At 33.2% G+C, this 11,756-nt stretch overlaps 1 protein-coding gene across 1 annotated transcript; it reads left to right on the top strand.

Moving 5' to 3' along the window:
- Positions 1-535: 535 nt before the first annotated feature.
- On the top strand, positions 536-10,306 carry LOC134856145 (zinc metalloproteinase-disintegrin-like bothrojarin-1; the record flags this gene model as incomplete). Its single annotated transcript, XM_063872509.1, has 4 exons — positions 536-697; positions 4,369-4,606; positions 6,986-7,126; positions 10,174-10,306. Coding segments are annotated over 4 exons (674 nt in total), but the record flags the coding sequence as incomplete, so codon positions are not given.
- Positions 10,307-11,756: the final 1,450 nt, after the last annotated feature.

Raw genomic sequence — 11,756 nt, 5'->3', positions numbered from 1 at the left:
CCCTATTTTCGGCCGGATAGACTCGTGCAGCTTTTTAACTTAATACCGATCTTAATCTGACTCTTAGATTATCTAGTCTCAATAGATCTAGTGTATACTGGTATTTGCTAGTTAGATATCTGACACCGTTCTGAAGGAAAAATACTGTCTTCTAAGTTATATTCATTTTCTCCTGTCGATGAACCATTGAATAGTTTCGGCTTTGCAAATAATTGTAAGTTTTAGTTATGAATCTTGAGTGATTAGTTAGAAATATTTTGTAGAGATTGTTTTATCGATAAAATAATTGATTATAAATAATAATTTTAAAATGGTTTCAAATTAATGTTTTACTGCAATAATTAGTCCTGTATCAAAGTAGGTTCTGAGTTTGTTGTCTGGGTGGTAGAAGCGATCTTAATTTGATTAAGAAGAAAAATTAGAAACGCGTTTGACAAACCAGTATAACAATTTTGTATAAGTTTAAATTTTTTGATTTTTTTTATTATTTTGTGAGGTAGGTTTATTTGCTTATGGTTTGAAATTTTGGTTATAGGAAACTCGATGTGTTTGCACAATGAGCCTGTGCAACAGATAGACGCCCCCTTCTGTGGGGACTACATTGTCAACAAGGAGGAAGGGGAGGAGTGTGATTGTGGTGGAAGGAGGCCCTGCAATGACCCCTGTTGTCACCCTAACAACTGTACCCTTGTGCCAGGTAGTGAAGTGAAGGTCGATGTTTAAAATTAATGATCAAACTAAGCAAAATTGTAGAAACAACCTAATTCAGGATGAATTCAGAACAAGATAATCATGAGAAGAAAGATGGTTTTTGTGAGTTAGTTTGGCTAAATTAAGAAAACAGAACTATAAAACTTTCCAAAAAAATAGGTGACCTCAATTTTGATTTGAATCAGAAAATCTTTTGAAATTTTCTTGAGAAGTTTTAACTCGAAACTTCAGTTCAGGTGTAAAGGATGATCATTTTAAAGCTAAGTTCAAGTTCAGATCTTTTACCTTAATGAATCAATAAACCGAATGCACTGAGAAAATCAGGGTGGACATCTATACGAAAGTAGTGCTTTACATATAATTCCTTTAAAACAATCTATGCTAAATGTTTTTATGCACTTTCTGTTTATGCAATTTATAAGACCACAATTTTCCTCCATACGAACAAAAACTATTGCAAAATCGAGCATATTTGTTTTTTGTTGAATACTCTAAATGCCTGTATTTCTCTGTTTTTTCCTGAATGATAGATATTTTGACTTGCAAAAGTTTTTTTTGCACTGCAAACTTGCTTCTTATTCAAATTTTTTTTATGAAAACTATATGATTGTTTTTGTTTGCTTTAAAAAAACTATAAAATTCAGGGAAAAAAAGAAATTTTCATTTGGGTCACTAAACCATTTTAATGAACAAACCAACATAGCTGTTTTTCAAAGAAGAATCAAAAATGATAATAAAGTTTTTCTGTGATGTCAGCATGATGAGCTTTTGATTTTAGATAATAACATAACAAACAAGATCTGTTCAAAAATAGGCCAAAACTTCAACAACTGACTTTTTTAAATAGAGGTCTCATTGCCATACACAGAAATTGTTTTTTTCTTTCAAAACAGTGTAAGAATCAATAGTTTCTTTCTGTCATAGCGTACTTAGTAGTTTAATTTGCAATAATGGTGTCGTTCAACCTACTGGTTTTCTCACTCTAAGTTACTTTTTGTTTGTGATTCAGGGCAGAATATTAATTAAAACGCGCGACAAAAATCTGGCAAACTATGGAAAAATGCTTCTCATACTATCTTATTTGTTTTGAAAAAATTGCTAGTCATTCTTTTGCTATAAACACTTTTTTCTTCCACTGATTTCTATGATACGCATTGTTTCCATAAATGAAAAAAATTTGATTTGCACTGCTCTCAAAAATTAATGTTAGATCTAACTAGTCCTTTTATAACCAATTCAAATGTTTGAGCAATCTGAAGATCTAACTAAAAACTGTCGGTAAGAAAAAAGTCTATCAACTAAAAGCTATCTAAATAATTGCCTGCTATTGAGGCTCAAGAAGCCTTTTTTCAAGAATATCTGGTCAAGATTGAAAGTTTTGAATAATCTCATTTTAAATCTTAAGATATTAAATTCCAATTTGAGATAAAAACTACCGAAAAAAGAAGTTGTGATTAACGTTTTGGTAATTTTTTTCTGATAATCAAACCTTTTTGAAGCAGAACTTGAAAACTATTATTCATGCAAAAATAAGTTTTTTTTTCAAACATATTTCATCAAGAACGTTTGAAGCAAAAGTTGAGAAAAAGTATCAATGCTAGCGAAATAATTCGTGGAACTTTCCTTATATATAAAGGATATTTTTTCGGTAAGGTCTTTTTTTTAAAACGATTTAACGATAATGTTTTAACCTTAACGATAATGTTTTGATGTTTTTCTCGTTTCCTATGAAACGAATTGATGAGAAATTTTGTTGTGAAAAAATATGCGAACTTGTATATATTCTAATAACATAAAACTGGGCGCACAGATTTTGCACAATTTGATTGCAGGTAAAAAAAAGTAAAGAGCCTCAATAATCAGTTTTCGGACTTTTTTGGGTCTAATGAATGTGAAATACGCCATACGTAGATGCGAAACACGAAGTAATACAGTTGAAATTCTACAAATTTAAAAAAAAATTTACAAACTTCAAAAAAAAATTTCACGAGAATTTTATTATCAACGTATTTGAAAACAAAATTTTCTTTGGAATAATGTTTGCATGCTGCTGATTTATTGGTAAGAAATTCATCTCTGCGGCTTACAGCGATGATGCAAACCCCGAATATTTCACAAATCTTTGAGACTTATGCAAAAACAGATGCTCGTTTAACAGTTTTAAAAAAAATTGACAATAATAGTTACCAAATTGCAAATACTTTACTTTTTGTCTAGAGTCCAATTATTTCGTAAATTAATTTTGGCAAAAAAGCAAAATGAAAAAAATGCAAATTGTTAGAAACATCGAACAGATGATGTGACATGGAGAATTAATGTGGTACAGAAAAGTTTTCTAGATATTTCGTGAGAAGTCAGGATAAACTTTGATCTTTTTAAAACTAGAACGCTTTTCTGAGTCATCCTGAAACACTAAATTTTTCAGCTTTGCAAGCCAAATTCAAAAATTAATTTAAAGTCACAAATTTTGACAAAAAGTTATCAAAGTTATTTGAGCTCCGTTTTTTTTTCATATAAGTCATCTATGTCTCAGCTGCGCCTGACAGGTTTGATTCACACAAGCAAACTGTTTACAACTTGATCAAAACTTCTAGAATATAAGGCACAATTGAGAGTTGATTTATTTTTCCAGCTAGAGTGGTTACCCAGCTGTGACGAATGAACGAATTTGTTGTCTAGGTTTCTAATTTGCGCTGAATTTTTCAAAAATTGAAATATTGCTCGCAGGGGCAGATTGAATATTTTTGAGAGGGCGGATACTTCAAAACATGAACATTTTGTTTATTTCTCTTCTTTGCAGTCTTATGTCAACCTAAGCTCATTGTCATCGTTAACTTCCTTTTATATGTCAAAATGATCTTTTCAGGAAAAAGGCTCGGTTTTTTGCAGAGGATACGTTTCAGACAAAGCTGGCTTCCAAGTAAAAACATAACAAGATCGAAGCAAAGCTAAGACAAGTCAAGACTGGGTCTTAATGTTAGTTAGTCAAGATTTCTTACTTGAGATAGACCTCGCGATAAAAAATAATAATATGCAGATAGCGTTAATGATTATCAACTTTAGGACCAACAGAGTACTATATTAGGATTCATGGTTTCTTACTTGAGATAGACCTCGCGATAAAAAATAATATTATGCAGATAGCGTAAATGATTACCAACTTCAGGACCAACAGAGTATTATATTAGGATTAGGTTTATATTAGGATTTAAATTATTGTGAGAATATTTTTGATTGATCAACATGAAATCACTAACAAACCGTTTCTAGATTTTTGGCATCCAAACATGCTTTAAAACAAGAAAATCTAAAGGCGGTGGATAAGTGGCAATTTTTGTTACTAGGCCTATCCAAGATAGTTCGATGCTGGAATTATCCACAGTGCTATGCCAAATTCAACGATCAGCGGGTAACAATAACTGTTTACTAACTTCTGACAAATTCAAAAGCATGCAATCAAAGACAAGACTGATGAATTTTTGCGTTTAATAACTTAGCTATTGAAAAACCACTTTGGCTACATATTTTGGCAAAACTACCATGATTCATGCTAGCTTGAACAAAAATTTTTGTCCTTAGACTACTTGTACAAAGATCACTGCTCTTATTCAAGAAACTTGCTGCCCCAAGTATTTGTAATACACCACTGCTATCCAGGTGCGTCATGTTCTGCCATGGATCTCTGCTGCAACCCTGGAACCTGTCAAGTTCGTAGTGCTGGATTTGTCTGTCGAGCCGAAAACAACGACTGCGACGTAGCCGAACAGTGCAATGGAACCAGTGCCGAGTGTCCGAATGACGACTATAACAGAGCAGGCATGAAATGTACTGCAGATGGATCATTGGGACACTGCTACGCGGGAAGTTGTCGATCTGTGTACTCTCAATGTCTACAGTAAGCCTGATCAAAACGGGTTACTTTCCTCTCCACCTCAAATAAAGCATAACAAATATGGTTTAAGGTTAATTATAATTACCAACCCGCACTGGGTTTTCATGAATATTAATCGAATGTAATGGATTTTTCTTGTCAGTCTCTAAAAAAGTCAAGTGTAATCCGTTATGGTTGATCAAAAGTTAATTATAATCCGATCATCTTTTATGTCAATGTAATTCATTATAATAGATTAAAATAGATGTTTTCAATGATTTTTGATAAAATTTGCAAACTTTTTCCAAACTTATTTCATTTCCTGTTTAGTGCACTTGCTACGTTTTATGTTTCATAAGCTTTTACTTTTCACATAAAATTTTCGTTTTTCAATTTTTTTCTATTTTTGTTTATGTTTTAATTCGAAAATTCTCGACCTTTCATAGCATTGCAAAAAATGCAGCAAGCATACTCATAATTATTTCTGCAGAAAATGATCGTCTCTTACGGATTTTTCTGGGAAAAAAATCAGCTTTTATTGGCCTATGCTGAGGAAAAAAATCAATTGTAATAGAACAAAAATTGACCAAAATGGACTTTTTTTAATTTGAAAAAAAATCTATTATCATCCACTAAAATTATAGGTAAGTTTTAAGACGGGCATCGATTATATTGTCCAAAAATTTTTTCATTGAAAATCCATTATAATCGATTATCATCCGTAGAACTCCGGTGCAGGAAAGGTTATGTGCTGCTAGACAGCAGTATAAGTTGACGCGTCATTAGGCATACAAAAATTTTGGATTCGATATCCAAGGCAATTGATTTCTGCGAAACAAAACAAAATACATCACTTGATTTTTGAATTGATACTTAGAAGTCTTCGATTTTAGTCTCATTTCACGTCCCATGATCAATGTTACAATTTTCTGAAGCAGAAAAGTTATATCTAACAAGTTTTTTGAAGTCTGAATTGTTTCATCAGAGCATCGTTTTGAACTCATCAAGAGTGATGAACTTATTGAGTTCTCTTATATAGGTCTTTGTGACTTTTTTCAGACAAAAAATCTTAAAATTTGTTCACGCTTATTTCTGGTTTTTCGTGGTTTGAGTTTTGATTTATTTTTAAGTTCACTGCATTTCCTTTGTTAAAGGAAGGCAAACTGCACTACCAATCAACAAAAAAGCAAAGGACACAGCAAACGTGATCGATTTCTTTTTTAATTAGCATATCGATCCTGTTTTCTCAAATTGGGTTAATTTTATCAAAAAAGCACTAATCAATTTGTTCGTGAAAAACAAAATTCTTTTTGGGGGCATGGACTTTTTTATGAAATTCGAAAGTTGAAGTTTTTCAACGTTCAGTTGGCTATGCTTAATTTAAATTAATGACAAAAATATCCATTATCAGAAGATCCAAGCTATATTGACCAATTTGAATTTTTACTGACTGAAGCTGATTTTTTTCTGAAAAAATAAAAAAAACCGCGGACTGATTTGAAATAAACTCTCCAAAAATTAGTTTAAAAAATTTTAGGTGATTTATGTGAACTGGTTGAATTTAGGATTTATACTGTTTTAAGTCAAATAATTGCACTTTATTTTTAGTATCGACTTCTGAAAAAGCGCATGCGGATCTTTTGTAACAATGTTGAAGTTTTGACCTTCACTGAAGGCTATTCAAAACTCAACATTACAAAAAATTATTAACAAACTGAAACTGAAACAATTTTTGGTCTTAACGTCTTAATATTTTTGACCATGCTTTGTAGTTGAATTATGAAACCAAACTTATAATGGTGGAACAAGATCATTGACCAACTTTGAAATTTAAAAAAAAGCTATTTGCAGAAGTTAAACTGAGTTTCAATAAAAAATTGAAATATATAAATTAACCTGTACAATAAAAGTACTAAGAACACCAACAAACAAAACAGCTAAACGTTTGTACATGTTTTCTCACCACATCACACATGCGCATCAATTTTATGATTCAATGAAAATTTTTACATTTTGTTTTCAATTTGATTGATTTGAGTTAACCAAATAAAAACTCGCGTTACCCATTTATGTTAGCTATAAGTTGTCATTTCTGGGAAAAGTTTGAAAACCATTCATTAACATATTAGAGAAAGCGAGCTATCGTTAATTCCGCTTCAAAAGCCGAGATCGTTATTTTCCGTTGAAATTAGGTTGATTTCATGTTTACTGTCTTCCTAGCCTTTTTCACTGACTTTTTCAATTCAATTATGACTCAAATGAGACTTTTGCATGTATGAACAGTTTTTGTCGAACTTACGGCACTGTAAAATAGGAACAGAATCTAAAGCTTGGCTTGCGAATACAAAACTGTTCTACCAAGATGGTTTTTTTATTCGATCTTTTCTTTTTTTGTTGTATCAGAATTTACGATCCCACGGGTTTACGAACTGACTCAGCCGAACAAGACGAATGTTCGAACTCAAACAGAAGAGGCGACAAATATGGAAACTGTGGTTCTAGTTTTCATGAGGACCTAACTGCATGTAGCCAAGAAGACCAGAGGTAATTCTTTGGATGAAATCCGCTCAAAATTTTTAAATCTATAGTTTTTTCCCTGATATCAAAAGGTAAAACGCATAAATGTGTTAAAATCGGGGACCATATCGGATTTTTTTTGCTGATATAAACTTCTGATACAAGCCCTAAAAACCCGATTTGAATTGCAATCTCAAGTATTTTGGCTCATATTTTGACATTTCATTAGTACTACAGGCGTAACACGGGATTTTTTAAAGGAAATTAGCGACGGCCAGATTTTTCAGAAAAACGGTCTGCGCCGAAAATTTTAACAAATAAACGTCTTTGAAACTGCTCAATTTTTACGAATATCACATTTATTTTATGCGAGTTTAAAAACTGAATTTTTATTTGATGAAACAAGTTTTCAACTGCCGTACAAGCACTATTTTATCCAATGGCTGCAACACAAAAACTACTAAATTTAACTACTTAGTCGAAAGATGCAGATCATTGAAAAAAAAAACACGTCGATATCAATATTCTCATATTCTCAGTGTGGCCTTCTCATAGAGTAAACTTGGATAGGGTACACTGTCTGTTCGTCCCGCTATCAATTTTTGACCGGATAGGTTCTTGCAACTTCTTGGTTCAATAGCAATCCTAATCTTCCTCTTATATTTCCTAGTCTCAGTACATCTAGCGACATACTGGTTAATTGCGAGTTCAGAAGAGACAAGAAACTAACTGTTTTCTATTTATATTCTCAGTTCTCTAAGGAACTAGGGTTTCAGACTTTTGATTTAAAGTGAGATTTAGAAAAGAATTTTATTGGGTTAGTTATGAATAATTTACAGTGATTTGTTTTAAAATATAATAACCAGTTCTACCCATCTGGGGTCAAAAGTTTTCTATTTCGTGCAGGAGTGTTTTCTGTTTTGAAAGAGTCGCCGGTTGTTTCTGCGAACTACATATGATGTTAAGGTAATATCGTGATCCCAGAGAGGTCGAAGTGATGTGCAGAATGTGACCGTAGAGAGTCGGTTTCATCATTCAGAGCCAGACTACTGGCACTCTTACTTCTCGCTCACTCTCGACTGAGCAGTGAGATAACATGTTCACGTTTCTGAGAGAAGTGTCAACTGAAAAAGACACGTATATAGAGTTTAACATCGAGATGGCCACTGTTCTGTTTCAATGGGTTCTTTTCGTTGGAGTGATCATCTCCCTTTGCCGTTTTTGAAAAAAGTTGTATGAATTATTTTTTGGTTTTTTTCAGTTTTAAAATTTCAGTTTTAATTTCAATTTTAATTTTGAATTAGGTAATTGGTTTTGCAGCAAGTTTTGTTTTAATTTCAGTTTTAATTTTCAGTTTAAATTTTGTTTTAATTTCAGTTTTAATTTTGAATTAGGTAATTGGTTTTGCAGCAAGTTTTGTTTAATGTTGGTTATTTTGAAGATTTGCTCACACTAGAGCCACTTCCAGCAAAATTAGAGTGCTGTGTCTATGCGTGATGTAGCTTAGTTGGTCAGGCAGGCTAAATAGCTTGCTCAATATGTCCTTACTGGTGGGTGAGGCTAGTTATGAGAGTGTACCTGAGACTGGCTCATCGAAAAGGGGGGCTTTTGGTTACAGCCTTTTGTTTCTTTAAACTTGGTGTTTTGTCAAACATAATTTGTTGTTTCCACTTGTTTACAATAGCTTATCCTTGTTTCGTGTTAATCTGGGGCTTATTAAAGATGCATGTGGTCTTAAAGAAAAGTCGATTTTGATTTTGGAAAGAATATGTTATCCAACTTGTTCTAGTCTGAATTTTCCTCCACATGCTCGTCGTGCGGTAGTAGCTTGGTGCGGCTGAAAAGATGCGTTTGTTTTTTGAGCTTTATTCCAACCCTGTATATGGAAAATTTGACAGCTTTGAAAGCTGGTTTGAGTTATTATCAGCGTTTAGCGAAAATTTAAGTCCATCTATTTGGTGCAAGTTGCCATGCAAACTATAAAAAATTTTAAACACTCTATTGATAAGTAGCAATTCGAGGAACGAACTGATGAGAAATAGAAAATTCACACCCCTACTAATGATAGTTTTATCTGTAACTTATGTCTGAGCTGTATTGAATTGTGTTACAAATTTATTGCATTGATATTAATAAAACACTGCTCAATTTTAAGTTATGTTGAACATATTTTTTTAAAACTGCAATGGATTAGTACCATTTGAATTACTGATATAATGAAAAGTCTAAGCAAAAACGGTGAAAATTTTTTGAAAGAGCGACGTTAGGATATTTATCGAGATAGAATGAACAGTGGAATGAGTTAATCGGTGAATTGTTAAGGGTGTGTTGAATGAAATTATTTTAATCATACTCGAGTTGGTTGTGTGTAATAGGGATGGGAGTATCATCAAGGGTAACTTCAAGGGTTAGCATCAGTATAGGACGCACCAGAACTGGAAGAAAACGTAATGACGGGAACTTGGGAAATGATAACTGTTGTGGAAATCTAGTGGCTGGACTGGGTTCAGATTCTAAAAAATCATTTGAGATGTACTTCTGAAAGTTTCAAAAAAAATGGAGAAAAAATGCGGATTGTGTTGAATCGTCAAAAAAAAGAGGGTGGGTGTTTAATTTTCATACCATAAATGAAAACTAATCATGGTTTTTCTGCAGGTTGGAAAAATTACGTGGGATAATCATGAGTACATAATTGTCTATGGATTCATTAGGCGGGCAAAAAACAAACATTTGACGGACGAAAGCTAAACTGCGGAGAAAGCCCTACATGGTACGCCGTTAATACAAAAAGTAAAATATAAAAAGCAAGGTATTTCGAGTTTAAGAAATGGTAAAGATGATATGGGTTTCGTGATGGTGAACATTGTGTGAAGCCTTTTTGAATAAAACGGTACTGAATGGGACTAGGCGATTGTTTAGTTTGTATCATGAGTTCGTGTGTTCTACTGACATCTCGTTCCTTTGAGGTGAGAAATTTTGAAAAAATTTGGAAATCATCAGAATGGCTAAACAATGTTCATAAGGTTTTACAAAACTTAGTATGTAGTCAATATTGTTATCTAGTTGTTTGTCAGTGCGATGGGGATCAAACCAGGGAAAGAGGGTGGGTTTGTAAAAACTGCAATGGGTACCACTCTTGTCCCTGTTGTCCCTGTCTTCAATGTATTACTGTTGTCGAAGACTCTGTGGTACATTGAAGACTCTGTGGTGAGTCTTCAATGTACCTTTGATTCTTGTGAACATAGTAGGCGATGGAAAATTGGTTAGACTTTGTTCAATAAGTCTATTTTTCATTTGTGAAAAAAACGACGATAGGAAATTTTCGAGATAGACTGAACACCGGATTGAGTTATTTGGTGAACTTTTGAGTCTGGTTGAATGAAATTATTTCAATCATACTCGAGTTGGTTGAGCGTATTAGGGCTGTGAGTACCTTCAAGGGTATCTTCAAGCGTTAGAATCAGTGTAGGACGTACTAGAACTGGAAGAAAAGATATTGACGGGAACTTGGGAAGTGATAGCAGGTGTGGAAAAACTAGTGGCTGGACAGGGTTCAGGTTCTAAAAAGTCGTCTGGCGTCTATTTCTGAAGTTTTTTAAAAATTACGGAGAATAAATACCCATTGTGTTGAATCGCCAGAAAAAATGTGAGATAAGTCAGATGATTTAGTGGTAAAAACTTGAAGGAGTATGGACAGGGTAGGAGTGCATTGAGAGACGGGTAAGAGGATGGGCGTTCAAATTTCATGCCATTAGTGAAAATAATAATGGTACTTATACAGGTTGAATAAAAATATGTGGGGTTATCATGAGTATATATTTGTCAATCGGTTCAATAAGCGGGCAAAAAAACACTTGGCGAAGGGAAGCTAAATTGCGGAGAGAGTCCTGCATGGTAGTGCCTTTAATACATTAAGTAAAATATAAAACTAAAGGTGATGTGCATTTCGAATTTAAGAAATTGTAAAGATGATCTGGGTTTTGTGATGGTGAACATTGTGTGAAGTGACTTTGAAAAAAACGGTAGTAAATGTGAATATGCAATAGTTTAGTTTTTATCATGCGTTCGTACGTTCAATTGAAAACTCGTTCCTTTGGTTTGAGAAATTTTTTTATAAAAATATTTTGAAATTATCAGAATGGCTAAATAATATTCATAATCTTTGACGATTCTTACTTTGTAGTCAAAGATGTTATCTAACTGTTTGTCACTTTTGATGGAGGATGTAGTCAGTCTCCGTGAACCTTTTTTCGGTTATTTATGGGTTAAACTCGTGCTCAATGCTATGTGATGAATCTTCCATGTACCTTTAATCCTTGCGATTATAGTAAGCGATGGAAAATTTGTTTAATTTTGCGCATCATGTCTATTTAGTAATTGCGAAAAAGCGATGTCAGGGAAGTTATCGAGATAGATTGAACAGGTGACTTGGCAAATGATATTGATGTGTGACTACTCAGTGGGTTAGCACAATTTATTAATAAAACCATGGTCGAGTGTGTGTTAATCTGTTCTCGTTTAAATGAAGGTCGTGTTGAGTTTGCAATTTCTTGTTATAGAAGCAATATTCTGAAAAGCATGGGATGGAGTAAAGTAGTATTTGTGCGTGTCAGTGGATTTTGGATGAGTAATTTGTAGTAGTTGTGATGTGGATGGG

This window comes from Symsagittifera roscoffensis, unplaced genomic scaffold, assembly GCF_963678635.1.
Source record: "Symsagittifera roscoffensis unplaced genomic scaffold, txSymRosc1.1 SCAFFOLD_1107, whole genome shotgun sequence".
NCBI lineage: Eukaryota > Metazoa > Xenacoelomorpha > Acoela > Convolutidae > Symsagittifera > Symsagittifera roscoffensis.
The sequence above is the reverse complement of the archived record's forward strand: the minus strand, read 5'-3'. Positions and strand labels throughout refer to the sequence as shown.